Genomic DNA, 25690 nt, shown 5'->3' with positions numbered 1-25690 from the left:
CTACATCCAGAACATTGTGTAATGAAAGGTACATATACAATTAATGGTTTGCTCAGTAATGTTAAAAGTGGTAGGCCTATCTTGGACCTACAATACCTACCCGTGCTTGGCAATTTCGAGCCTTCCAGTAAACATTTCTGTTTATGATAGCGTGTACCGTACTTCATTTAAATTTCCCGCTTCATTTATGTATGTAATATCCTCCGTAGGTGATAGATGCTAGTTAATACAGTTTGGATAATTATAATGCACTAGTTAATTTTTCATTTTTTACAGGTGCTATTTCATTAGGAGATGGTATTCTCGTTGATGGAGTTGACATATCTAATGTTATCTTAATCGACCATGATTATAATATTCCAGTTCCTATGACATTTTCTAACATCATGATAGATGGTGATTTAGTGATAAAAGGTTTAATAGGTGCATTCAATATCACTGAGGTATGATGGTACGGTAATATTGCGGCAAAATCATATAATTCAATCACATTGAATAATATTAAATTGGTATGGAACGCCATATTCGTGGAAAGAGTTTTACAGTACCATACGGTATGAATTGACTTTTACTCTAATTTGCATTTTTGATTTAGTATGATGAGTGGGCCGTTCGTGTGTCCGGTTCTTTGATTGTTATCGATGGTATAAAACAGTTTTATGATTTGAATGTCGACGGTGATCTTGTTTCGAATGGAATTGTTAATGGAACAGATCTATCAGGTTAGAAGAACAATGTTATTTCATCAACATACCGTATATTATAATATTTTACTTTACTGCGGCAACACACTTAAGTATTAATACTGTATAACAAAATCTATACTATGTGATGTGTCAGACTATTCAATATTTATAGATTTATTCAACAACGCATTGAGCAACGAAAATGTGATCATCGAAGGATCTGTTACATTCGAAGGATTCGTTTATATTGAAGATGACGTTTGGTTCAATGATCATGTCAACGGAGAAAACATTTCTTTCATAATTGATGATGCTGTTTTATATTCAGAATCAACCGTAATGCTTTCTTTTTGTTTTGGTATCAAGTATAAGCCTGAGAATTCACTACCAATTTAAAGTGAAGTAACTAAAAAAACTAAGAAAGCAAACTGCAAATTTAAGCTACAGATCCTACCTTTCGCGCAGTCTGAATATGGCTTGATATGACATTTTGTATAACAATCTATTTATATATATTTTTAGACTATAACTGGCAATAAAAGTGTAACTGGAGACGTTGAAATTGATAATTTATGGATCGAAGGTGATTTTGAAGGAAATATAGTCTATGAAAACTTGACATTAAAAATGATTTTAGATCTACTCCTACTCCAATCTGAAAATGCATTAATTGACGGACGCGTCATCTTTGGACATGATATTATAGTTTACGGTGACCTCTTTGTTACAGGTAAAATGTTTAAATTCTTGAATGATGGTTGATGGAGGTGTTGTATGAGATAAGATAATGTATTATTTAATTATAATATTAGTTGTATAAAAACTGTTGCTTTTCGCCATTTCAGGCTTAATAAACCACCTTTCCATGCCAAACGATTTTGTGATTCAGAACGTTACGCAAACGTTAACGGGTTCGCTCAACACATTTACAAGTGTTACATTTCTCGACGATACAACTGTTACGAATTATGTGGATACTGTACTATTTGACTCAACCGTAGCAAACCGGGTGACGTTATCAACGCCACAAACCATAACAGGAACGTGGTCAATCGGTAATGTCACAGCATTTGGTGAGTATATGTCCAAGCTCTCAGCTTTTTCTCAATTTTTATAATTTGAGTGGGATAGTTAATTTGCAAATGTTGTTGCCAGTGTAGGCCGCCTTGTGTTTAAAATAAGTTGTTCCTTTTGTTTTAGATGATGTGATTGTACACGGTCTGGTGAATACATTTAACCTGTCTACTGATGTAGTTCTAACATACGGTGACCAAGATGTCAGAGGGTATAAAAACTTTTCGCTTGATGTGGATGTTCTTGGTGATATGTATACGGACTACTACGGAAACATTAGCTACTTAAACCCAGTGTACTACGCTGCACATGCTGTACGTGAGGATGTACCAACTAACATTTCAGGCTATACGGTACGACACAGAAAGTCTTAAGTAAATCTCAGAATTTACTCATTAAACTTCATTTATTCGTTAGCTCTAAATCCAACACAATAATAATAAATACGTTGATAAACTAGTATATGTATTTGTTTACAGTACTTTACAAGCTCAGGTCTTACCTTTACGGGAAATATTACAGTTACGGGTTATGTACTTGGTGTTGATCTGTCTGAGATGTTGAGCAATTTTGGCAGCAACATGGAGAGGATTGAAAGTGACCTGATACAAGTAAATTCTTCATTACGTACTCAGTGTCTCCAAATACATTTACTCGAAGAAGCATATGATGAAAGTGAGTTTAATTACTATTTGATGATCTGTTATGTTATATATTATATTTGTCACATTATTATCTGGGTAGCATTTTAATAATATGTTGTATTGTATGTTATGGTTTGTTGATTTTATTTACACTGGTCGAATAAAGATACGGAACGAAACGATTATATATACACACCACACATTTTCTCAAAACCTATATGGTCCTTGTAAAGGAACCACCCGAATAAATATTGCTTAATTTATTATTCAAGCACAAGCAGTCAGATTCGGCTACTTTGAGAACTACCAGACTATCAACCGAACCGATGTTGCTACAATCTATGCAGTGACGTATGAAGACACGCTGTTGATAAGCGTTACCGAAAACCAATATTCTCAACAATGTATACAATCTGCTCTATACATGTACGATGACGACCAAGACACGTGCTTTTTGGTAATAATCTTCATTTCTTACTATATGCACACAATACTAGAAATTAGTATGCCTAACAGACTGGTATTAGAATGATTGGATAGGTCTTATTATAATATGAAACTGTATACTGTGTCTACATTAATTAGTAATTAAAACAGTATTTTACTTGTGTTTCATTATCTTTTAAAAAAATGAAACACAAGTAACCGAAGTCTTGCCATCTGGTTGGAAATAACAATAAAAGCACTTGATATATTGTTCATTGATTGTAAAACATAAACGAGTGCCTTCTAACCAAGTACTTATTCAACTTCGCGTTAATGTTTAGTAATTTATACCCGATTTTCTGTAGGCCTACTGTATCTTCAAATATAGCTGTCTAGTAGTGTCCAGTATCATACGCACATTCTGTAAACAGTGTACTAATAAAAAATATTGATCACATGGTACATATTTTATATTAAATGCGATAGATATATGGCGTTGTATCATATAATCTGCCTATGATACTGTACAAATTATTCATCTTTGTAACAGGTAACTGAAGGCTTAATTCCATCTTCAACTGCAAAGTTATTTTCCTTTACATTTAAAAGACTCGATAAAATGAGTACCTTCTTAGTGTTGACTGGAAGTATCCAATCTGGATATTGCACAGAAGGAGTCGATTACAATAATGTTACACGTGTAATACTGATTGAAGAGGATCTCATATTAGCTGAAATATCATCGGAAACTCCAATTGACAGCGATATGATCAACATAAATAGAAGGTTATATTTGGCAATTGCAAACTCGAAAGACACAGTTACAGGTAATGTAGTGTATAGGCCTAGGAATAAATTTCACATTTACCGTTTTAATTTTTTTCATTTCATTTCACTTATTTCACTATCATCATCGCAGCCTTAGCTGAATTACAAAGATATTTACATTTTCTCAATATTAAAATTTGTATAAAAGTATAAAACCAATGATAATTATATATAAAAAAAGGATGCATTTTACACAAGAAATACTATACAGGAACATTCAAAAGGTTTAGCTTAAAATAGTAAAATTTAAAAAAAATTAATAAAAGAATCACATAGCTGTAGGCCTACTGCGTGATATATAATGATTATTCATTTAGAAGCGAGATAAGGTATGGTATTGCACTTTTTCTATATCTTTAATTCAACTCTGCATTTGGGTTGTTGATACTTTAAACGTCTTAGTTTCATGTTACTTACATTCTTCACTGGAAACCATTTTCCAAAATGAATACTTTTTGAACAATTCAGAGCAAACTTATAGCATAGATTACGCCTTCTATCAGATAAAGTGTCTAAAGAAAGATCATTGGGTGCTTGGTCATAATGTAGTCATTACACAATATTATTCTGCAAGCCCTTTTATTAATTAAAAATTCATTAATTTTGCATAATATTTTTTTTAATTTTGAAACAGGATCAAGTGTTGTAAATTCAGGATTATATCTATATAGAGGAAGGGATAAATCATTCGTTTTAAAACAGTCATTTGTAACGCAAGGCGCCGTCACTGTTCTCTTTATTGAGCATGATGATTATGATCCTTGGTTAGTGTTTGCCAATTATTACGATTCTGAGTTGGAAACTGGTCTTACAACAACTGATATTTATCAATGGTCCGGAAATAATTTTGAGGTAATTATATATTTTGTTTATATAGATCTGCATTAATTTCATTTATTAAATTATTTTTTTTATTTTACGCAATTAAGCCCTATGTATACGTTTTACCAAAAAATGCAAACAATAGGGAGGTTTCGCAACGAAATAACGAAAACGGATACGTCACACATTTGTGAAACTTTTGAGCTGATCCCCATTTCCTATTCGTAAAGCGTATTCGTGTTGACGAATATCACCAGTCATATTCGTAACTACAAAACGAATATAGTTTTTGATCTATTTTGCATGCACATTTTGCATTTGAATCAGAAATGATTCATGATTATAATGTAATTATACTTTTATTGAAAGTAATTTACTAAAGTAATTTACTAAAATGCCAGGTCAATTTTGATAAATAGCAGTTTTTAAAATCCTTACTCGCTTTGATGTTACGCTAGGCCTAGGCAGCCAAGCAACACGTACCTGCGCTTCGCTCAAATTTACCGCAGTCATATTTTGGACGGCGCCCTCAATATTTCGTTGCATATGCGAAACAGATTTTTACTGGCTTACGAAAAACGAATACGTGTGCTGGACGTATCCGTTATCGTATTCGTAAGATTGCGAAAACTCCCTATTGTAATTGTTATTTTACTCTTTCATGGTTTTCTGCAATTCACCGATGTTTTTCAACTGGTCTCCTCTTCTCTTTTAAGCCTGTTTTCCTGTCGACGTTTTCGACACTATCGGCGTTGATCGTTAACAGTTCAATGACGATCGTTTGAAAACGATCAAGTTGAAATGATAACGATACCTTTTCCTGTAAATCATTCATTTCAATGTTTACGTAGAAGATCGCCGATTTTTTTTTAACGATAGCGTTGAATAACGTCGACAGGAAAACAGGCTTAAAATAACTTGGGAAAAGTTTCCAATCCTTTTTAGATGTATCGAGTTAAGGAAGTGCTCATACTTCATATTTTGATTTGTTTTATTTTAATTGAGATTTTGTTTTGTTTTTGTAGCTACAGCATCAGATTTCTGGTGAATACATAGTAGATGTCGTTAGCATAAAGGTAAATGGTCAGCCTTGCGTAGTGTCCGCATCTGAAAGAAACAATTATGATGCTACAGATTACTATATGCCTGTCGTAACAGTATGTTTTGAGGACGAGCAATGGGCGGAAATAACCGAGTTCGAGGGGCAAGGCGTTATTGGACTAGATAGCTTCAGTGTAGACGGTGAATTGACTATTATTTTAATTAATTCTACTGCCGTGTAATAAATAAATGTGGGAACACCCAAAAGGGGAAAAACTATTAATATGCTATAGGACATTTTAGACTAGTTTTTTGTTGTTTGTATATTTGCAGGCACTCCATATCTTGTCGTTCTTAGCCAGTTCGATGAAATACACGTTTATAAATGGTGTGGTATCAGTGGATTCGAGATGTATCTGAACATTCCATATAGTGACGTTAACAGCGTCAATGTGTTTATGTATGACGGGAGCTTGCTAATGGGTGTGGCTCGTTTTTTTGTGAGTGAAATTGCTGATCAAGTTGGTGATACACGTATTCTGAAAGGAATTATTAATGGTAAGTAGTGTCTTACAATGCTTGAATGCACGTATAACATTTCTGTAATTATTATTACTCAAAAAGTAATTACAAGATCTTTACCAAAATGAATAAACAGATAGATATGTGGTCAATGACCATTCCATTAAATTTTGGGACCATTTGGGACCATGGTCCAAATTCTGGACCACTTTTTAGTATACTTTTTTCAGACCTGCTAGTGTTAAAAGATAGGACAGAATTTTCCAAAAGCCGGCGAGCAGTCTTAAAGTAACAAGTAAACTGAAATTGCATTTTCTCGAGAACTACTTGTCCAAGAGTATAATAATTTGATTTAATGTACAGGTTTTTTGATGCCAGTAGTTTAAAAAACCTATTTTTCTTTTCAAATTCACTTGTTTGATTTTCGCGTTGCTGTTCTATTGTTAGTCAACTGAAGCTATTGTTAATTGAAAGGCTTGTTACATAACCATTACACCAAACCCGCATATACATGCTTGTAGTGAAATTAGCCTAAATCACAAACAGCATTAAGACACACACAAATATATTATATATATTTTTTTCCCGAAAAAATCTTATGTAGGAAAATTTTAGAGTAGGCGGAGGTGGCTTTCTAGTTACTGTATATGTTTATATAAAAACAAATGTCATTTTTGTTTAGGTTTGAAAGAAGACACTATCATTGAAGCCTGAAGTGTTCTTGTATGAAATCGCAATGTAGTAATACATTATGGTAATTTATGTTACATATTTATATATTTACTGAAATTAAAATATAAACATATATATATATCTGTAAAATTGTGTAGATGACCATTTGTGTTTACAGGGATTTGTTCAAAACATGATAAAAATAGGCACTGTTCAAAATTCATTTAGTATGCGCTAATATATGTACACGTTATTATTTTATGGTATCATGACCAATTGATGTTGACAAATTTATTATATATCTTAAAAAATAAATTGCTCGAAATTTGTCAATTTTTCTCAAAAATGGCCAAAATATTAACTTTTTTGACATGACTGGTTTCTATGGTACTATAGGCCTAAGATGATTATAAGGCAATATATGATCATATACAGCAATATTATCGCATAATAATTGGATTTAAAAAACTTGATAATTTTCAACCCTTTTATTTTTCAACATATCTGATTTCTATGGTACTATAATATAATTATAACAATATATGATCATGTACAGCAATATTATCGCATAATAATTGAATTTTAAAAACTTTTTCGAGCCTTTTATTTTTCGACAAAACTGGTTACTATGGCTCTATAAATGATACAAAGCAATATATGCGCATATATAGCCATATTATCGCATAATAATTGCATTTTAAAAAGTCGATATTTTGGGAATCTTTCTAAAAAATCCCTGTACTATAGTACAGGGCTTTTTTCAAAAAAGGGCAAAATTTCGAGCCTTTTATTTTTCGACAAAACTGGTTACTATGGCTCTATAAAGGATACACAGCAATATATGCGCATATATAGCCATATTATCGCATAATAAATGCATTTTAAAACGTCGATATTTTGGGAATTTTTCTAAAAAATCCCTGTACTAAAGTACAGGACTTTTTTCCTAAAATGGCAAAATTTCGAGCCTTTTATTTTTCGACAAAACTGGTTACTATCGCTCTATAAATGATACAAAGCAATATATGCGCATATATAGCCATATTATCGCATAATAATTGCATTTTGAAAAGTCGATATTTTGAGAATTTTTTGAAAAAATCCTTGTACTATACAGGGATTTTTTCAAAAAATGGCAAAATTTTGAGCCTTTTATTTTTTCGACAAAACTGGTTACTATCGCTCTATAAATGATACAAAGCAATATATGCGCATATATAGCCATATTATCGCATAATCATTGCATTTTAAAACGTCGATATTTGGGCATTTTTCGAAAAAATGGCAAAATTTTGAGCCTTTTATTTTTCGACAAAACTGGTTACTATGGCTCTATAAATTATACAAAGCAATATATGCGCATATATAGCCATATTATCGCATAATAATTGCATTTTAAAAAGTCGATATTTTGAGAATTTTTCGAAAAAATCCTTGTACTATAATAGTACAGGAATTTTTTCCTAAAATGGCAAAATTTCGACCCTTTTATTTTTCGACAAAACTGGTTACTATGGCTCTATAAATTATACAAAGCAATATATGTGCATATATAGCCATATTATCGCACAATAAATGCATTTTAAAACGTCGATATTTTGGGTATTTTTAAATAATAGTACAGGAATTTTTTCCTAAAATGGCAAAATTTCGAGCCTTTTATTTTTCGACAAAACTGGTTACTATGGCTCTATAAATTATACAAAGCAATATATGCGCATATATAGCCATATTATCGCATAATAATTGCATTTTAAAAAGCCGATATTTTGGGAATTTTTCGAAAAAATGGCAAAATTTCGAGCCTTTTATTTTTCGGCAAAACTGGTTACTATGGCTCTATAAATTATACAAAGCAATATATGCGCATATATAGCCATATTATCGCATAATAATTGCATTTTAAAAAGTCGATATTTTGGGAATTTTTCGAAAAAAATCCTTGTACTATTTTTCCTAAAATGGCAAAATTTTGACCCTTTTATTTTTCGACAAAACTGGTTACTATGGCTCCATAAATTATACAAAGCAATATATGCGCATTTATAGCCATATTATCGCACAATAAATGCATTTTAAAACGTCGATATTTTGAGCATTTTAAAAAAAAATTCCCTGTACTATAGTACAGGCATTTTTTCAAAAAATCGCAAAATTTCAACCCTTTTATTTTTCGACAAAACTGGTTACTATGGCTCTATAAATTATACAAAGCAATATATGCGCATATATAGCCATATTATCGCATAATAATTGCATTTTAAAAAGTCGATATTTTGGGAATTTTTCGAAAAAATCCTTGTACTATTTTTCCTAAAATAGCAAAATTTCGACCCTTTTATTTTTCGACAAAACTGGTTACTATGGCTCCAAAAATTATACAAAGCAATATATGCGCATATATAGCCATATTATCGCACAATAAATGCATTTTAAAACGTCGATATTTTGAGCATTTAAAAAAAAAATTCCCTGTACTATAGTGCAGGGATTTTTTCAAAAAATAGCAAAATGTCAACCCTTTTATTTTTCGACAAAACTGGTTACTATGGCTCTATAAATTATACAAAGCAATATATGCGCATATATAGCCATATTATCGCATAATAATTGCATTTTTAAAAGTCGATATTTTGGGAATTTTTCAAAAAAATCCCAGTACTATAGTACAGGGATTTTTTCAGAAAATGCCCAAATTTTAACCCTTTTATTTTTCGACAAAACTGGTTACTATCGCTCTATAAATGATACAAAGCAATATATGCGCATATCGCATAATAATTGCATTTTAAAACGTCAATATTTTGGGCATTTTTCAAAAAAATCCCTGTACTGAAATAGTACAGGAATTTTTAGTCGCGTGGACGCGACTCTATAGTTCACTATGTCGGTCGGTCGGTCGGTCGGTCTGTCTGTCGGTCTGTCGGTCTGTCTGTCGGTCCGGTATCTCTATGCGAAAATTTTCAAAATTTATTTTCGGTGAAATAAGAGTACGTTTCAGGCAATTTTAGGCGCTCACTCAAATGAAATAAGAAATACATTTTTATAGTATATTTTTTAACCCATTTGTTACAAATTCTTTCTCTTTTATTGCTACTTTCCTTTTCTAAAATCATCAGTGTTAATTTTAATCTGAAGAGCTGATGCTATTAAAATTTGTTAATTAAAGGTAGCATTTTTTGTATATAGATGATATCGACAGCCTCATAACAAAGGTGTCTAAGTAATAATTTTGTTTTTGTTTTTCTGACTAACTCACTGCTTATATCAATATACTATATTTTTTGTGTTTCTGCCTAAGTCAGCTGTGTGACTTATGCAATTAAGGAGAGCTGACTTATGATCTGCCTAACTCACTGCTTATATCAATATACTATATTTTTTGTGTATCTGCCTAAGTCAGCTGTGTGACTTAGGCAATTAAGGAGAGCTGACTTATGATCTGCCTAACTCACTGCTTATATCAATATACTATATAGCATTTTTTGTAAATAGATGATATCGACAGCCTCATAACAAAAGTGTCTAAGTCATAATTTTTTTTTCTGCCTAACTCACTGCTTATATCATTATATTGCCCTCTGTACATTATCTGAATGCTTTTATATACATTTGCACATGCTCAGATCGTTTTTTTTGTGTTTCTGCCTAAGTCAGCTGTGTGACTTAGGCAATTAAGGAGAGGAGACTCATGATTTTTTAAATAAAATAAGAAATACATTTTTATAGTATATTTTTTAACCCATTTGTTACAAATTCTTTCTCTTTTATTGCTACTTTCCTTTTCTAAAATCATCAGTGTTAATTTTAATCTGAAGAGCTGATGCTATTAAATTGTGTTACTTAAAGGTAGCATTTTTTTGTATATAGATGATATCGACAGCCTCATAACAAAAGTGTCTAAGTCATAATTTTTTTTTCTGTCTAACTCACTGCTTATATCAATATACTATATTCTTTGTGTTTCTGCCTAAGTCAGCTGTGTGACTTAGGCAATTAAGGAGAGCTGACTTATGATCTGCATAACTCACTGCTTATATCAATATACTATATTATTTTTTGTGTTTCTGCCTAAGTCAGCTGTGTGACTTAGGCAATTAAGGAGAGCTGACTTATGATCTGCCTAACTCACTGCTTATATCTTTATACTGCCCTCTGTACATTATCTGAGTGCTTTTATATACATTTGCAAATGCTCAGATCGTTTTTTTGTGTTTCTGCCTAAGTCAGCTGCGTGACTTAGGCAATTAAGGAGAGGAGACTCATGATTTTTTAAATGAAATAAGAAATACATTTTTATAGTATATTTTTTAACCCATTTGTTACAAATTCTTTCTCTTTTATTGCTACTTTCCTTTTCTAAAATCATCAGTGTTAATTTTATTCTGAAGAGCTGATGCTATTAAATTTTGTTACTTAAAGGTAGCATTTTTTGTATATAGATGATATCGACAGCCTCATAACAGAAGTGTCTAAGTCATAATTTTTTGTTTGTTTTTCTGACTAACTCACTGCTTATATCAATATACTATATTTTGTGTGTTTCTGCCTAAGTCAGCTGTGTGACTTAGGCAATTAAGGAGAGCTGACTTATGATCTGCCTAACTCACTGCTTATATCAATATACTATATAGCATTTTTTTGTATATAGATGATATCGACAGCCTCATAACAAAAGTGTCTAAGTAATTTTTTTTTCTGCCTAACTCACTGCTTATATCTTTATACTGCCCTCTGTACATTATCTGAGTGCTTTTATATACATTTGCACATGCTCAGATCGTTTTTTTGTGTTTCTGCCTAAGTCAGCTGTGTGACTTAGGCAATTAAGGAGAGGAGACTCATAATTTTTTTAATGAAATAAGAAATACATTTTTATAGTATATTTTTTAACCCATTTGTTACAAATTCTTTCTCTTTTATTGCTACTTTCCTTTTCTAAAATCATCAGTGTTAATTTTAATCTGAAGAGCTGATGCTATTAAATTTTGTTACTTAAAGGTAGCATTTTTTGTATATAGATGATATCGACAGCCTTATAACAAAAGTGCCTAAGTCATAATTTTTTGTTTGTTGTTCTGCCTAACTCACTGCTTATATCAATATACTATATTTTTTGTGTTTCTGCCTAAGTCAGCTGTGTGACTTAGGCAATTAAGGAGAGCTGACTTATGATCTGCCTAACTCACTGCTTATATCAATATACTATATTTTTTGTGTTTCTGCCTAAGTCAGCTGTGTGACTTAGGCAATTAAGGAGAGCTGACTTATGATCTGCCTAACTCACTGCTTATATCTTTATACTGCCCTTTGTACATTATCTGAGTGCTTTTATATACATTTGCACATGCTCAGATCGTTTTTTTTGTGTTTCTGCCAAAGTCAGCTGTGTGACTTAGGCAATTAAGGAGAGGAGACTCATGATTTTTTAAATGAAATAAAAAACACATTTTTATAGTATATTTTTTAACCCATTTGTTACAAATTCTTTCTCTTTTATTGCTACTTTCCTTTTCTAAAATCATCAGTGTTAATTTTAATCTGAAGAGCTGATGCTATTAAATTTTGTTACTTAAAGGTAGCATTTTTGTATATAGATGATATCGACAGCCTCATAACAAAAGTATCTAAGTCATAATTTTTGTTTTTCTGCCTAACCCACTGCTTATATCTTTATACTGCCCTCTGTACATTATCTGAGTGCTTTTATATGCATTTGCACATGCTCAGATCGTTTTTTTGTGTTTCTGCCTAAGTCAGCTGTGTGACTTAGGCAATTAAGGAGAGGAGACTCATGATTTTTTAAATAAAATAAGAAATACATTTTTATAGTATATTTTTTAACCCATTTGTTACAAATTCTTTCGCTTTTATTGCTACTTTCCTTTTCTAAAACCATCAGTGTTAATTTTAATCTGAAGAGCTGATGCTATTAAATTTTGTTACTTAAAAGTAGAATTGTTTGTATATTGATGATATCGACAGCCTCATAACAAAAGTGTCTAAGTCATAATTTTTTTTTCTGCCTACCTCACTGCTTATATCAATTCAATTCAATTCAACTTTATTTCAGACAAACTGTCCATATGAAACACATAAAGTTTACAAAAACAACACATTATTATGGCTATGCTGATACTAGTTAACACACGTAAAAGTATACATGAGATTAAATATACAAAAGTTCTGTCCATTTCTATGCAACTTTGAATCTTTTAGAATACGAGAAAAAACACATGTAATTAAAGTATTACAGCTTTTTTCAGTTTTTGTTTTGAAACAAAAAATTGATTTCCGAATGTACTCATAGAAGGAGGGAACATGGTTATCAACAAACATAGCACTAGCACTACAGCTCCTTGAGCGTCTTAAAATCTTTTTAATTGCGTTATTATAACAGACCTGTAATGACTTTATAGTTTTTACATTAAAATCGCACCATAAGGCCGCACAATACATACTAATACAGTATGACTTAAACAAAGTAATCTTAACATCTGTTGAGCATTTACTAAATTTTCTACAAAGAGAGTTACCTCTAATACATAATGATCGATATTGCCTTTTATATCAATATACTATATTTGTTGTGTTTCTGCCCAAGTCAGCTGTGTGACTTAGGCAATTAAGGAGAGCTGACTTATGATATGCCTAACTCACTGCTTATATCAATATACTATATTTTTTGTGTTTCTGCCTAAGTCAGCTGTGTGACTTAGACAATTAAGGAGAGCTGACTTATGATCTGCCTAACTCACTGCTTATATCTTTATACTGCCCTCTGTACATTATCTGAGTGCTTTTATATGCATTTGCACATGCTCAGATCGTTTTTTTGTGTTTCTGCCTAAGTCAGCTGTTTGACTTAGGCAATTAAGGAGAGGAGACTCATGATTTTTTAAATGAAATAAGAAATACATTTTTTATAGTATATTTTTTAACCCATTTGTTACAAATTCTTTCTCTTTTATTGCTACTTTCCTTTTCTAAAATCATCAGTGTTAATTTTAATTTGAAGAGCTGATGCTATTAAATTTTGTTACTTAAAGGTAGCATTTTTTGTATATAGGTGATATCGACAGCCTCATAACAAAAGTGTCTAAGTCATAATTTTTTTTTCTGCCCAACTCACTGCTTATATCAATATACTATATTTTTTGTGTTTCTGCCTAAGTCAGCTGTGTGGCTTAGGCAATTAAGGAGAGCTGACCTATGATCTGCCTAACTCACTGCTTATATCTTTATACTGCCCTCTGTACATTATCTGAGTGCTTTTATATACATTTGCACATGCTCAGATCGTTTTTTGTGTTTGCAATTAAGGAGAGGAGACTCATGATTTTTTTAATAAAATAAGAAATACATTTTATAGTATATTTTTAGTCGGGTGGACGCGACTATGTCGGTCGGTCGGTCGGTCTGTCTGTCGGTCCGGTATCACTATGCGTTTTATCGCTTTTCTGTACTTTTTGAACTGTTTTGTTGTACAGAAAAGTTTTAAAGTACATTACTTTTTGAAAGTTCATTTTTTTTCTGAGAGCACGCGACTTATGGTTGTTGGTTGGCCTTGTTTCTTAAATGGCAAAATTTCGAGCCTTTTATTTTTCGACAAAACTGGTTACTATGGCTCTATAAATTATACAAAGCAATATATGCGCATATATAGCCATATTATCGCATAATAATTGCATTTTAAAAAGCCGATATTTTGGGAATTTTTCGAAAAAATGGCAAAATTTCGAGCCTTTTATTTTTCGACAAAACTGGTTACTATGGCTCTATAAATTATACAAAGCAATATATGCGCATATATAGCCATATTATCGCACAATAATTGGATTTTATAAAGTCGATATTTTGGGCATTTTTCGAAAAAATCCCTATACTATAGTACAGGGATTTTTTTTCAAAAAAATGGCAAAATTTCAACCCTTTTATTTTTCGACAAAACTGGTTACTATGGCTGTATAAATGATACAAAGCAATATATGCGCATATATAGCCATATTATCGCACAATAATTGCATTTTAAAACGTCGATATTTTGGGAATTTTTCGAAAAACTCCCTATACTATATAAAAATGACCAATTTTCGACCCTTAAATCCCAGCAAATAGTAACAGGATATTTCAAGAAAAATGAGTAAATGTTTATCCTCTTATTTGTTGATACAAATTGGTTATATGACACCATAAGATGATGATATACGTGCACATATAGCAATGTTAGTGAATTTTGATTGATAGTTATATTTGGAAAAGATTTGTTGACATAAATAATAGTATGAAGAATTATGGTATGGCATTGTCATTTTGCGAAAAAAAATCTCTGACGATAACATAACGAAGCCTTTTTGTGTAATTGCACTTTTATTTACTAACCAATTTTCGGTGAACAATAACTACTATTTTAACATGAATTTTAATTTATAATGACTAATGACTACGGTATTGTTGCTTACTACAAACACAAACAATCTGGATACCTGATTTGTAGAAGTTCGTTACTGACTATTTTATATTAAATGTCCGGATGTGTCTGGGTCTACGAACACGTCAAAACGAAAGAGAGCTACCACATACGTAGCTTAATTTGCTTAAACTAACTAACTAATTTATTTATTTATTGTGAGATTAAATTTGCATACTACTTCAAGCTTCCGGGCAGCAGCTTGAAGTCACCTATTTTTAATCAAACGATGTGTCTTGACCAAAGTAATAAATATGTCAAATATAGATATAATTTGTTGTAAATGTTACAATTCTGGATACAGTTGGTAGTCGAGATGACATCCCATTTGGACTTCGTATATTAATCACCTGTAAAATTATTAATTTATGTCATATTCTCATAATAAAGCAACAACTAATTGAATTGTCTAACGATACCGGAGATAGTATTAATTATAATGTATACAATTATAACTTACTTTTAATAACGGCGTGTGCTTTGCAGTATGCTATTCCAGCCGTGCTTTCTGCTCCACAAATATAGTTTCCGGCGTCGTCGTCTTCAGATTTGGCGATCTGCAAACTGATCACCTCGACACCTTGCGCAAATTGATAACGTCGACTGTCTGTTAATTCCTTTCCATCCTTAAACCTTAATAGAATAAAATTAATAAAGTTATAGTATAACTGTTTCAAAGTGCAGTAGACCAGATGTTATACTAACAACTTATATCTCTACTATCGGTATCTCTACTAATGGTTCCCTTCACTGACTTTCATAATTCGGTTTCCATACGTTTGCAACTGTGTCAACTACAAATATGATAGAAAAAAACACACCATTTGATGTCTGGGACTGGTGTTCCTTTAACAACACAGTCAAATCTCATCTCTTTGCCTTTAACGACCTCAACATTACTCATCTTTGTCTCAAAGTAAGGCTTAACCCATTTCTCACGCGTTTTAATTTCATCATCTGTGAATCGAAAAACAAATAAATAGAATAGATAAGTCAATGATGTTGCCGCTATAAACAGAGGTTTCAATTGGCATCGATAGATGAACACTGAATAAAAGTCTCACCTGTTGGGTCTTTTGTGGTCACATGTTTCGATGTTTTACCGACGGCACCGCAGCCGTTTCTGTTAACTGCTTTAACTCGGAATAAGTATTCCGTATTTGGTTGAAGATTACTTAGATGGTGAGATGTTGTTTTAACCTCGGCAATTTCTGTCCAAATCGAGTTGGAACCCTCTTCAATCTATCAGAAATATTAGCAACATAATTTAGAGGATTCCTTGAAATAATATTTGACATTTATAAGAGAAAACAGAAAGTATTAACATAAATTTTATTTTCTTATTTTACCTTATATGATGTGATCTCACTTCCTTCATCAGATGTCGGTTCATACCATGCCAGCGTTAGGGTGTTTTTAGTCACATTTGACACATGAGGTTTACCAACGGGGTGTTCTGGTACACTTCCAATCATCCTAAATAAATTAACATTATGTAAGTAATCGAGTTTAGGCAATCAAGTGAAATAAAAAAAAACACATTTCCACAATACTATGTGTAAAGAGAAAATAAACTGTATGTAAAATGAAAATAAGGTGTGGTTGTAAAATGAAACGACGTGAGTGATTGTAAAGGCGCGCGGTAGCGGTAACTAACTAACACGCGTCCTTACTGTTCTTCCATTTCTGTCCTTCATAATTTTGCATTTAATGTGCGGTTGACAGTGTTGAAACTGTAATATGAAATCTATAAGTTTCATTACGTACTGAAAACATAACTAGTAAACCCATAAGTGCGCAGTACAAAACCATATGTGAAGTACGCATCATCAACACACGTGGACAGTGAAAATAATTAATGTGGGTTTTAATGTGGGTAATTCTTATCTAGGGCTACACTGTGTTGTGTTCAACTATTTCTTTTCGTGACGGTGCAGAGTTTGTGTCAGAATGTTTAAAATCAACCTTTTTCTTGGTACTGGAATTTCTTCCAGAATATCCTCTTCATCATCATCACTATCGTAATCATCGTCACTTTCACTACCAGACTTTTTACTTCCAAGATGTTCAAGCCAGGGCGGCAGCGCTTTGTATTCAGCATTTTTCATACTATCTTTGTTCTTCTTGTAGTCTTGATATGACATCGTTTGCTTTATGTCTGATTGCTGTTTAGGGCCGGTAAAACTTGTCTTACGTTGTTTATTGGCTACATTTTCTTTAGGTAGAGATGCACCATTTGGTTTTACTTGATATTTTTTCCCAATATTGATACCAGCGTTATGTTCTATCGACTTGTCTACCGTGACATCATGGTGGACATTTTGAGATTTATTATCTGTAGTGACAACAAATGAGAGAATTGCAGGCTTGATATCTGCAGTTTCATTTGACTTTTGTGGTTTCAATCTCGCATCAGACTGTTTGGTTGAGTTTAAGTCTTGGGATATGTCAGTGTTAGCGTTCCTTTCTTGTTCTAGGCTCTCGTCTTTCTTATCATATTTACCAATTTTCGTAGACTCACGAGTATCTGAATTGGTGTTATTCTCTGCATCATTGTCACTACCAATGTTCCCACCTGGCTGAATAACTTTACGATTGATAGCATCTTTTGACATGGTTCCATCTGGTGATTCTTCTTGCTTTTTAGGTTTGGATGTCATTTGATTTGGAGCCTTTACCGCCTCCGTATCGTGCTTGACAGACCCTGCCAACCATGAAGGGATGCGAACTTTAGACTTTTTGCACTCTGGCAAACTGTCGTCTTTCTTTTCAGCGATATTATTAGCACTTCCATTATCTTTAGTATTTGGTTGTTTAGGTTTTCTTATTAAGTCTTCCTCATTGATACCAAGTTTTGTGATAAGTGTGTCTTGGTATACTTTGTTATAGCAGTCTTCTGGTTTACTTGTTTGAACTGGTGATATTTCTATTCTAATATTGCTAATAGATGATGTTTCTTCAGGAACTGTCTTTGCATCTTTGTCTTGAGTAATGTTATTGTCAGCATCAGTTTGTTGTGGTTTTAAACTATGAAATTGAGCATGTAATTCATTAAAAAATCACACTAAACAATATATAAATTTCTTAAATTCAGAATCGTAACAAACGTTCTGTTAATTTTGTTTCCATGTTTACAACGTACCATACGTCAGCGCATATAAAAGTGGTACCCCATGTGAAACGTACGTTTACATTAGATTAAATTGCATAATGCTGAGCGCTTAAACCCTTTGATTTGTGACAACCTAAAACCTACATTGTTTTGTTGGTCATCGGAACCGCATCTGTCCTCGCATGCGCACACTGAATTAATGACGTAACTATCAAAACAAACTGTCCCTACTGAAAACCATTTATCATTATTATTTTAGCACTGGCTATTAAGAAAATAAATAAATACTGTAACTCACGCAGGTTGTTGAACGCCATCAGCGTCTTCGTCACCAGTAGCTAAAGTAAGTTCAAATTCTGCTTCGACTTCACCCTCTCCATTGCTAGCTTTGCACAAATACGCCCCAGCATCGGATGCCACTGAACTTGGTATTTCAAATGTGTGCACAAACTTCTCGTCAGTAAATTTAAATCGGTCGTTTTCTCTAAGTGGTTTATCATCTCCTTGTTTATACCAACTCACTGCAAAAGTCAAATTAAAACCATCTTATGTTATTTCTATTTTCAATATGTTTATTTGAAAGTAAATGCTAAAATGTTATGTTTTAAAATATCTAGATTATATACAAGTTAAATACAAGTAAATTACCTGCAGGTAATGGGTCTCCGTCGCAATCACATGATAACATAACACTTGTTCCCTCGGTAAATGTTGTATTTTTTGGTTTGTCGAAAAACTCTGGTGGAACTGGATCTTCTTCAATTATTGCAGGCTGATCCGTGCTTATACTAATACTTATATCCTGACTTATGCTAACACTTGGCTCTTCTGTTAATGTAAAGATATATAAATTGGTTTAACGTCTATATAGATATATATTTTCAAATTAATTCACAAAAATGTTGTCTCACACTAGCTGTCTCATTTGTTTCGCGATAGGTATAGATTTTGTCGGACTAAGAAATAATCTAATGATGAAAATATTCCGAAGTAATTATATCAGTATAAAAAGCACAATATGTAAAAAAAACCCATTAGATTACTACCTTGAACTTTGACATTACAACTGCTATCAGCTTCACCATAATCATTCAACACTTCACAAGTGTATTTACCAGCGTCCTCCTGGAGTATTTCAGTAATTTCAAGTTGGTATATCTTTCCTTTGGTAACATATCGGAAGTTATCGCCGTCTGGAATATCATTACCTTCACGCAGCCAACCGATATCCATTGGTAGTGCACCTATTAACAACAACATAATTAATATTGTGTGAATTTAGAAATATTGCTTCAAACTAGAGAAGAGTGAATTTCAAACACTATTATTACCAGCTCCCTGCATTTAGAACAACATATAAACGGTCATCACCTTTGTTTCGTTGTGGGTTTTTAAACTAGGTTATATCAAGAGATAAAATTGAACTAAACTAAAATAATGTTATTATTGTTAATCGTAAAACGGCTTGAGTTATAATTTAAGAAGAGTTACAGTATACATTAATTTTATATTAGTTATAAATATAATTCCTGACCATCAATTTCTACTTCCAGAACAACTCGGTCGCCGTCGTAAACAGAAATGTCTTTCAGCTCTTGGACAAACACCGGAGCTCCGGTGCCCTCTTTATCGTCAGCTTTGGGAACTATTGGTTCAGGTACATCACTCTTTTTTGCATCGTCACTCGATCTTCTTCTGGATTTACGCTCTCCACTGATATCTGGTGATCCTGACCTGTAGTCTGTTGTGAGGTATCGATCATATTTTGTTCGAGAGCTGCTGCTACTAGAATATCGAGATGCACTGGAATAACTTGAGGCCGCTGTGTAGCTTCCACGAGTGTCTGGTGAAGGGTACTTTATGGCACGTTGTCTTCTTCTATACTCGTAGTCGGTTGTCAGTGATTGTGATGTTCTGGTTGATTTTCTTTGTGATCGCTTATCACGTTGCGGTCTTTCAGATCGTGATCTTCGGTGCTGTCGTTGTGTCCGACGATGATCATCATCTCTATCGAAATGATCTCCTTCTATGTCTGCTTCAGCTAAAATATAAATGATAAAACTTGACTACAATATTTTAAACTTAATTTGCTAACATATATCTTTGTAAATAAGTATACACCTTTTTGAATATCAAGCATAATTCTAGTACCTTTCATAACAGCAAGCTCAGATCCACAGGACACTGTTCCAGCGGGTGATGAAGCAATCAGTGTGTATCGACCAGCATCGGTAGGTGCAACGTTAGCTATTGAAAGTGAATAGGCACCTCCTAGATACTTATCAAGTAAGATACGACCGGAAGGATAGATTGTGTCACCATCTTTACACCTATTATAAAATAAACAATTACTAGTTAGTAATCTATTATGTTTAATGGAATTTGTATGTATTCATTTAAACCAAAACTGTGTTTATACATAGTAACTAAACAATGTATACCTGTGGCCGTAAAGCTAATTACATTTAATGTTGAACTTGATAACATGGTCAACGACATAATGATGATGTAATAATAATAATCATCATCAGTCACTCAGCAATTGGTATACTAAAATAATATTATTGCGCAGCAAGTCTCTCACCATGTAAGTTTTGGCTCAGGAGTTCCGGTTACCATGATCTCGAACCGAGCCGTTTTGCCTTCCTGTATATACTGGGACTTGAGTGGTTTCAGAAACGAAGGCCTAGTGTAGTTTAATCTGTCATCGGGAGGTAAACCTAAACATAGTGATACACAGAATAAAAAGCATAATTTAACTGAAATATTAATAACATAATGTTACACGATAAACGAATTTAGATTGTTATAAAACAGAAAATCATCATAAAAATATATACAAAGTGATAACATAAATTACTGACTTTACAAATAAAAATACATTTATAAAAGATATTTCAGGATAAACCCAAACACTTATTAGCTTATTTCCACTACATAGCAACAAACAGATCGGCTATTAAGTCATTTCAATTTACTTGTATAATTAAATAATTCGTGAACCACATGTTTCCTGTTCATAAATTCATGTCATAACAGCTGTGTTTGTTAACGATTTACCGATAGATTCACATCTGTGATAAAACAACATGTCTGGTTTTATTATCATTTTATCATGTGCTGCTAGTTTGTAGGCCTACGTGTACATAGTTATTATACTCTCAGAAAATGTAGATAATGAAGACAAGTATAGATATCCTTATAGGACTATGGGCTTCACATTGTTGACATTTTATTTGATGACGAAATTAAGTAAGAATTGTTTATTGCATTGGCATATCGTGTTGCAAAAACTACGTAAACACTGCAATCCTATTCTATTGATTAGGGAGTTATAAGCGATTTCTATTTCTATCCTAAATAAATAAACATTACGATCATGTAATGTTGTGTCATCGTTCAAAATAAACAGCAAGGAATGCCAGGTATCTTAGCACAACCTTGTTTGAAAAGAAAATATCTATGTGCGTATGTACAGTATTATAAATCTGGATCGCGTAACTAGCATATTTCGCATATAAGTTTTCTACAGTATTGGGAAGGAATACGATTGTATGGCAAATAACATACCCTCAATGATGGATTTGTTAATAAATATTTTAATAAATCAACAATGACTTACTTTCGTCAACAACAAGTTCACAGGTTGTAAATTCGTCACCATCAGCATTAGTTGCGATGCAACGATATGTACCAGTATCAGACTGCTGCGCATTACCAATCTCCAGTGTACATGACCCTCTCTTGAAAGTTATTTTATACGTTTCTCCATCCAGAATTTGACGTCCATTTTTAGTCCATGTTATTATAGGCTCATTTGTTCCCTGTACAGTACACACCAGCACTGCTGTTTGGCCTTCTACTAGTGTCTTTCGACGAAGAGGAAGGCTGAAGAATGGTGCTACATTCTTGGGTTTTCGTCGTCTCGGAACAAACTTGGTCAGATCTTCAGTACTAGATTCTCTGTGATAAAAAAAAAGCATTATTTTAAACAAAAATACAAAAATGTAAAAAAACCCGAAATACGCGCACAGTTATTAAATGAAAAAATATATATTAAAGTCATAATACTACATATATGTTTAAATGAATTTTTTTAATGATTTACATGATTTTCTAAACAAAACTTGTCTTACCTTGATAATGGCGATCCATAATCACTAGATACACTCAAGCCTGTATAAGAATAAGAAGGGACTGATAAGTAATCATAATCAAGCTTACGACTATTTCTAGGAGTTCTATCATAACTATCTTGTAACCAGTAAGCTAGTAAATACCGGTCAATTAGATTTTCATTTTTGATTTCACGGTGATTACGCGGCGCTCTTGTCGGACTTCTTGACTTTAGTGGTGAGGGCAAGTCATACGATTGCACAACAAGTTTCTTATTTTTTCGAATAGTTTTCTTCTTGTTGTTAACCGGCGTTTTAGTAGGACTTCTTGAGCCACTAGTAATATATTTATCTGGACTGTACCCATCATTTCTGAAATAAATATCACGTTCCTTCCATGGTATGAAGACAGCTTTTTTGCTCAAACTGACTGGATACTTTTCTGTTAAGACTGTCTTCATGACACTGTTTCGTTTTCGTGGAGTATATCCAGGCAAATATCTTTCTAATATATCTTCAAGAGGTTCATCTATGAAATTCTCTACTTTGGATGCTGGAAGGTCCCATGTCTCCACTTCCTCTGTATCAGATTCTACCAAGTCATCCTCGTATATGTCATTAAGAATAGGAAAGTCTAATTTTGGACTTCTGTATGGATAATCTGTCAATGATTTTTCGTAGCGAGTTACTTTTGGACTCGTGTATGAATAATCACTATGCCTATATGATTCCTTAACAGGTCTGGTCGAAAATTTGAAATTTGTATCAGCAAATGTAGGCTCCGTCCGCTTAGGCGTATAATCTGCAAAACTAGAGCTGACAAAAGGCTTCCTGGTTACGGATACAACTTTTGGATCAAAACCATCGTCAGATCCAGAATCTTCGCCAAGGTAAGTTGTCATAAGAATCTTTATTGAAGCACTCCTTCGCAACCGGCGTAACTTTTTACCGCGACCACGAGATGTCCTTGGCTTTGGAGAAAACCCCTCTTTGCGATACGTATATTCCATGACACGTCTTCGTCTTGTGCAGGCCTGGGTGAATTTGAAATCTAACTCAGCATGCCAGCGTTTATGTAATTCGTAAGCCATACCACACTACTCAGATATACATACTTGAGCCGAGAGCCGAGCTATGATTAGATTTATAGCAGCGTATGATTGCATTCCAAGACATTCGATACCTACAGTGTGTGCTTGCATGACTTAGCATTCTAAATGAGCAAATGACACTACACTTACTATTAACTTTAATATCGAAACAAAATTTAATACTACTTTAGTTTAAAAGGGTTATATCAAAAGTTACTTGTCCAATTTATAAAAGCTGCCGAAACGATAGAAATTCGTCAAATAGTAGACCAAATATATATGTTTTCGTTTTTGTAGATCACTAAACTTCATCTCTTAAAAAAATCACATATAAACTGTTATTAATTTAAACGTAAATTAAAACTTTATTGGTTGAAGGTTCTTTGTAATTTCTTTTAATATTTACATATTTGGATATTATCTAAATAAATTATCTTAAATAATTTATATAATCTATATTACTTGTCTTATTTTTTAAAACTTGTTATTAGAAGTATGTGTTTGAAAACATATTAGTTAAGAAAAAAATCTTCATTATTATATAAGTCTGTTGTTTTTTGGAGTACCACATTTTGTAATATTATTTTATATTTTATATTTTTTGTTTTGAGGAGCTTATTCATTACAAGCTATGCTTCCATCTAGGCTCCTCCACTTTATTTAAGTTATAAGTAAAGTGAAAAAAATATGAAGTGAAATAGTAAATTTAAAACTAAGTTAGACTAATAGTGTTACAAACAATACAACAACTTATATAGAAAACACTGTGACATTGAATGTAACTTATATTCACAAAGATAAACGCCATTGAAAAAAAAAAAAAATCAAGGATTGTGCAATATAATTTTAATCAACGCTTAACTTTATTGCTCTCAAAAGCCGAGTGCAAAATGTTATCCAATCTATCTTAAATATTTCATAGCGTAGAGGGAACTGCTAGAAGAATTCTCATTAGCGATCTATCCAAACAGAATCTTCATCCGCACGAAAGGTCAAATTCCTCAAGCAACATGTCAATGAGAGATATAAGCTGGCAGCTTTGAACAAAACTTTATATTCGGCAAAATATGATATTACTTAATTTGATATCGTGACAGTAAAAACCCCCACAACATCTATTAAATTTACTTTTAGCAAAATTAGAAAAAATATGATATATAATCTGTATATCATCTTTCAATTACATAAATATTTGACGTAATAAACAAACACATAAAGAGTATAAATAGACGCTGATAGGTCTACAGACATTTTAAAGTTTTCCCTTCTTTGCCCAAAATTGGTGAAGTGTATTCAAGCTTATAAATGATTTGTTTTCTTTCATCCTGGTTCATAAAATAACAAAAGAAATTCTTGATTATGGTTGATCTGGTCAGTACCCCTCAGGATACAAACCTCCGGGTTTAGAGGGTTATCCTTTGCTCCTACCCGTTTTTTGTTGTCTTTGGACTGAATTTGTTGTTTTTTAAGTCTGCGACTTTTGATGTATATTTTTGTTGTTTTTATATGAGCAAAAAATAAAAACAAACAAACACGCCCTCCTATTAAAATACTGGGATCCCAGTAATAAAATTAAAAGATTAGACCAACAAGTTTTTCACTGTTATGATTATACTTTTTTACTGTACAAAAGTTATATTATGAACTTCTGGTGAAGAATGAACATATGATTCAAGATCATTTTTTATTGATCATTCATCAATTGTAAATCTGGTTCATTCATAATCATTGAGATGCACTTTCAACATCTTTGGACAGAATACTTTGATTCAATGCCATAACAATTTCATAACATTCCATCAGTAAATTATGATGAAGTACCTTCCTGTTTACAGATGTATACAAACAAATTGAGCTACATTGTTTATAAATTAAAATAATACTGAAAAATAAGTTTAACTTACGTTCTACACTGAGGGTAGCTTCGCATGAGATACGTCCAAGTAGATTACTAGCTTGACAGGTATATGACCCAGCATCTTGTAAGAATGCCTCTTGTATTGTCAGTGTATGGGTACCGTCATCTTCACAATCTATCTTGTAGTGATGTCCATCAGCTACCTCTTTGTCATTTTTGAACCTATAAAGTAATAGTTAGTTTTTAGAAAATATACAATATTTAAATGTGTAATCCCAGGTTGAAAGGGTTTTTTTAAGTAAGAAAAAGTAATCCTGTATAAATACCAA

General features: G+C 32.6%; 3 protein-coding genes across 20 annotated transcripts in view; 2 read left to right on the top strand and 1 right to left on the bottom strand.

The window, feature by feature from the left end:
- The first annotated feature begins 1509 nt into the window (after positions 1-1509).
- Positions 1510-2652, top strand: LOC140039288 (uncharacterized). The gene is made up of 4 exons (XM_072084892.1): positions 1510-1759; positions 1887-2113; positions 2240-2371; positions 2638-2652. The coding sequence occupies exons 1-4, from the start codon at positions 1552-1554 to the stop codon at positions 2650-2652; spliced, it is 582 nt and encodes a 193-aa protein (XP_071940993.1). The 5' UTR covers positions 1510-1551.
- Positions 2653-3596: 944 nt separating this feature from the next.
- On the top strand, positions 3597-6802 carry LOC140039287 (uncharacterized). The gene is made up of 5 exons (XM_072084891.1): positions 3597-3657; positions 4293-4510; positions 5506-5722; positions 5855-6079; positions 6726-6802. Exons 1-5 carry the CDS (start codon positions 3597-3599, stop codon positions 6755-6757), a joined length of 753 nt encoding a protein of 250 aa, XP_071940992.1. The 3' UTR covers positions 6758-6802.
- An 8254-nt stretch (positions 6803-15056) lies between these two features.
- LOC140040437 (uncharacterized) overlaps positions 15057-25690 on the bottom strand; it is a 159769-nt gene continuing 149135 nt past the window's right edge. For all 18 annotated transcript variants that reach the window (XM_072086376.1, XM_072086364.1, XM_072086369.1 and 15 more), the window contains 14 exons: positions 25408-25583; positions 22434-22473; positions 21920-22260; positions 20882-21017; positions 20449-20627; positions 19832-20338; positions 19344-19541; positions 18946-19125; positions 18596-18818; positions 16535-16661; positions 16250-16427; positions 16007-16142; positions 15646-15818; positions 15057-15535 (listed from right to left, as the gene is read on the bottom strand). In XM_072086376.1, coding sequence (XP_071942477.1) covers positions 15528-15535; positions 15646-15818; positions 16007-16142; positions 16250-16427; positions 16535-16661; positions 18596-18818; positions 18946-19125; positions 19344-19541; positions 19832-20338; positions 20449-20627; positions 20882-21017; positions 21920-22260; positions 22434-22473; positions 25408-25583 — 2602 coding nt within the window. In that variant the 3' untranslated portion in view covers positions 15057-15527. The remainder of the gene's footprint in view (positions 15536-15645; positions 15819-16006; positions 16143-16249; positions 16428-16534; positions 16662-18595; positions 18819-18945; positions 19126-19343; positions 19542-19831; positions 20339-20448; positions 20628-20881; positions 21018-21919; positions 22261-22433; positions 22474-25407; positions 25584-25690) is intronic.

Source organism: Antedon mediterranea, chromosome 2 (genome assembly GCF_964355755.1).
Source record: "Antedon mediterranea chromosome 2, ecAntMedi1.1, whole genome shotgun sequence".
Classification (NCBI taxonomy): Eukaryota; Metazoa; Echinodermata; class Crinoidea; order Comatulida; family Antedonidae; genus Antedon; species Antedon mediterranea.
This window is presented reverse-complemented; position numbering and strand designations above follow the sequence as displayed.

What these genes read in the sequence shown, in the direction of transcription:
- LOC140039288 (XM_072084892.1), top strand. Translation starts at nt 1,552, where the DNA reads ATGCCAAACGATTTTGTGATTCAGAACGTTACGCAAACGTTAACGGGT. An exon ending in CGGTAATGTCACAGCATTTG is followed by an intron (nt 1,760 to 1,886) that starts GTGAGTATATGT and finishes CTTTTGTTTTAG; the next exon opens with ATGATGTGATTGTACACGGT. An exon ending in CTAACATTTCAGGCTATACG is followed by an intron (nt 2,114 to 2,239) that starts GTACGACACAGA and finishes ATTTGTTTACAG; the next exon opens with TACTTTACAAGCTCAGGTCT.
- LOC140039287 (XM_072084891.1), top strand. Translation starts at nt 3,597, where the DNA reads ATGATCAACATAAATAGAAGGTTATATTTGGCAATTGCAAACTCGAAA. An exon ending in AGATAGCTTCAGTGTAGACG is followed by an intron (nt 5,723 to 5,854) that starts GTGAATTGACTA and finishes GTATATTTGCAG; the next exon opens with GCACTCCATATCTTGTCGTT. An exon ending in TCTGAAAGGAATTATTAATG is followed by an intron (nt 6,080 to 6,725) that starts GTAAGTAGTGTC and finishes ATTTTTGTTTAG; the next exon opens with GTTTGAAAGAAGACACTATC.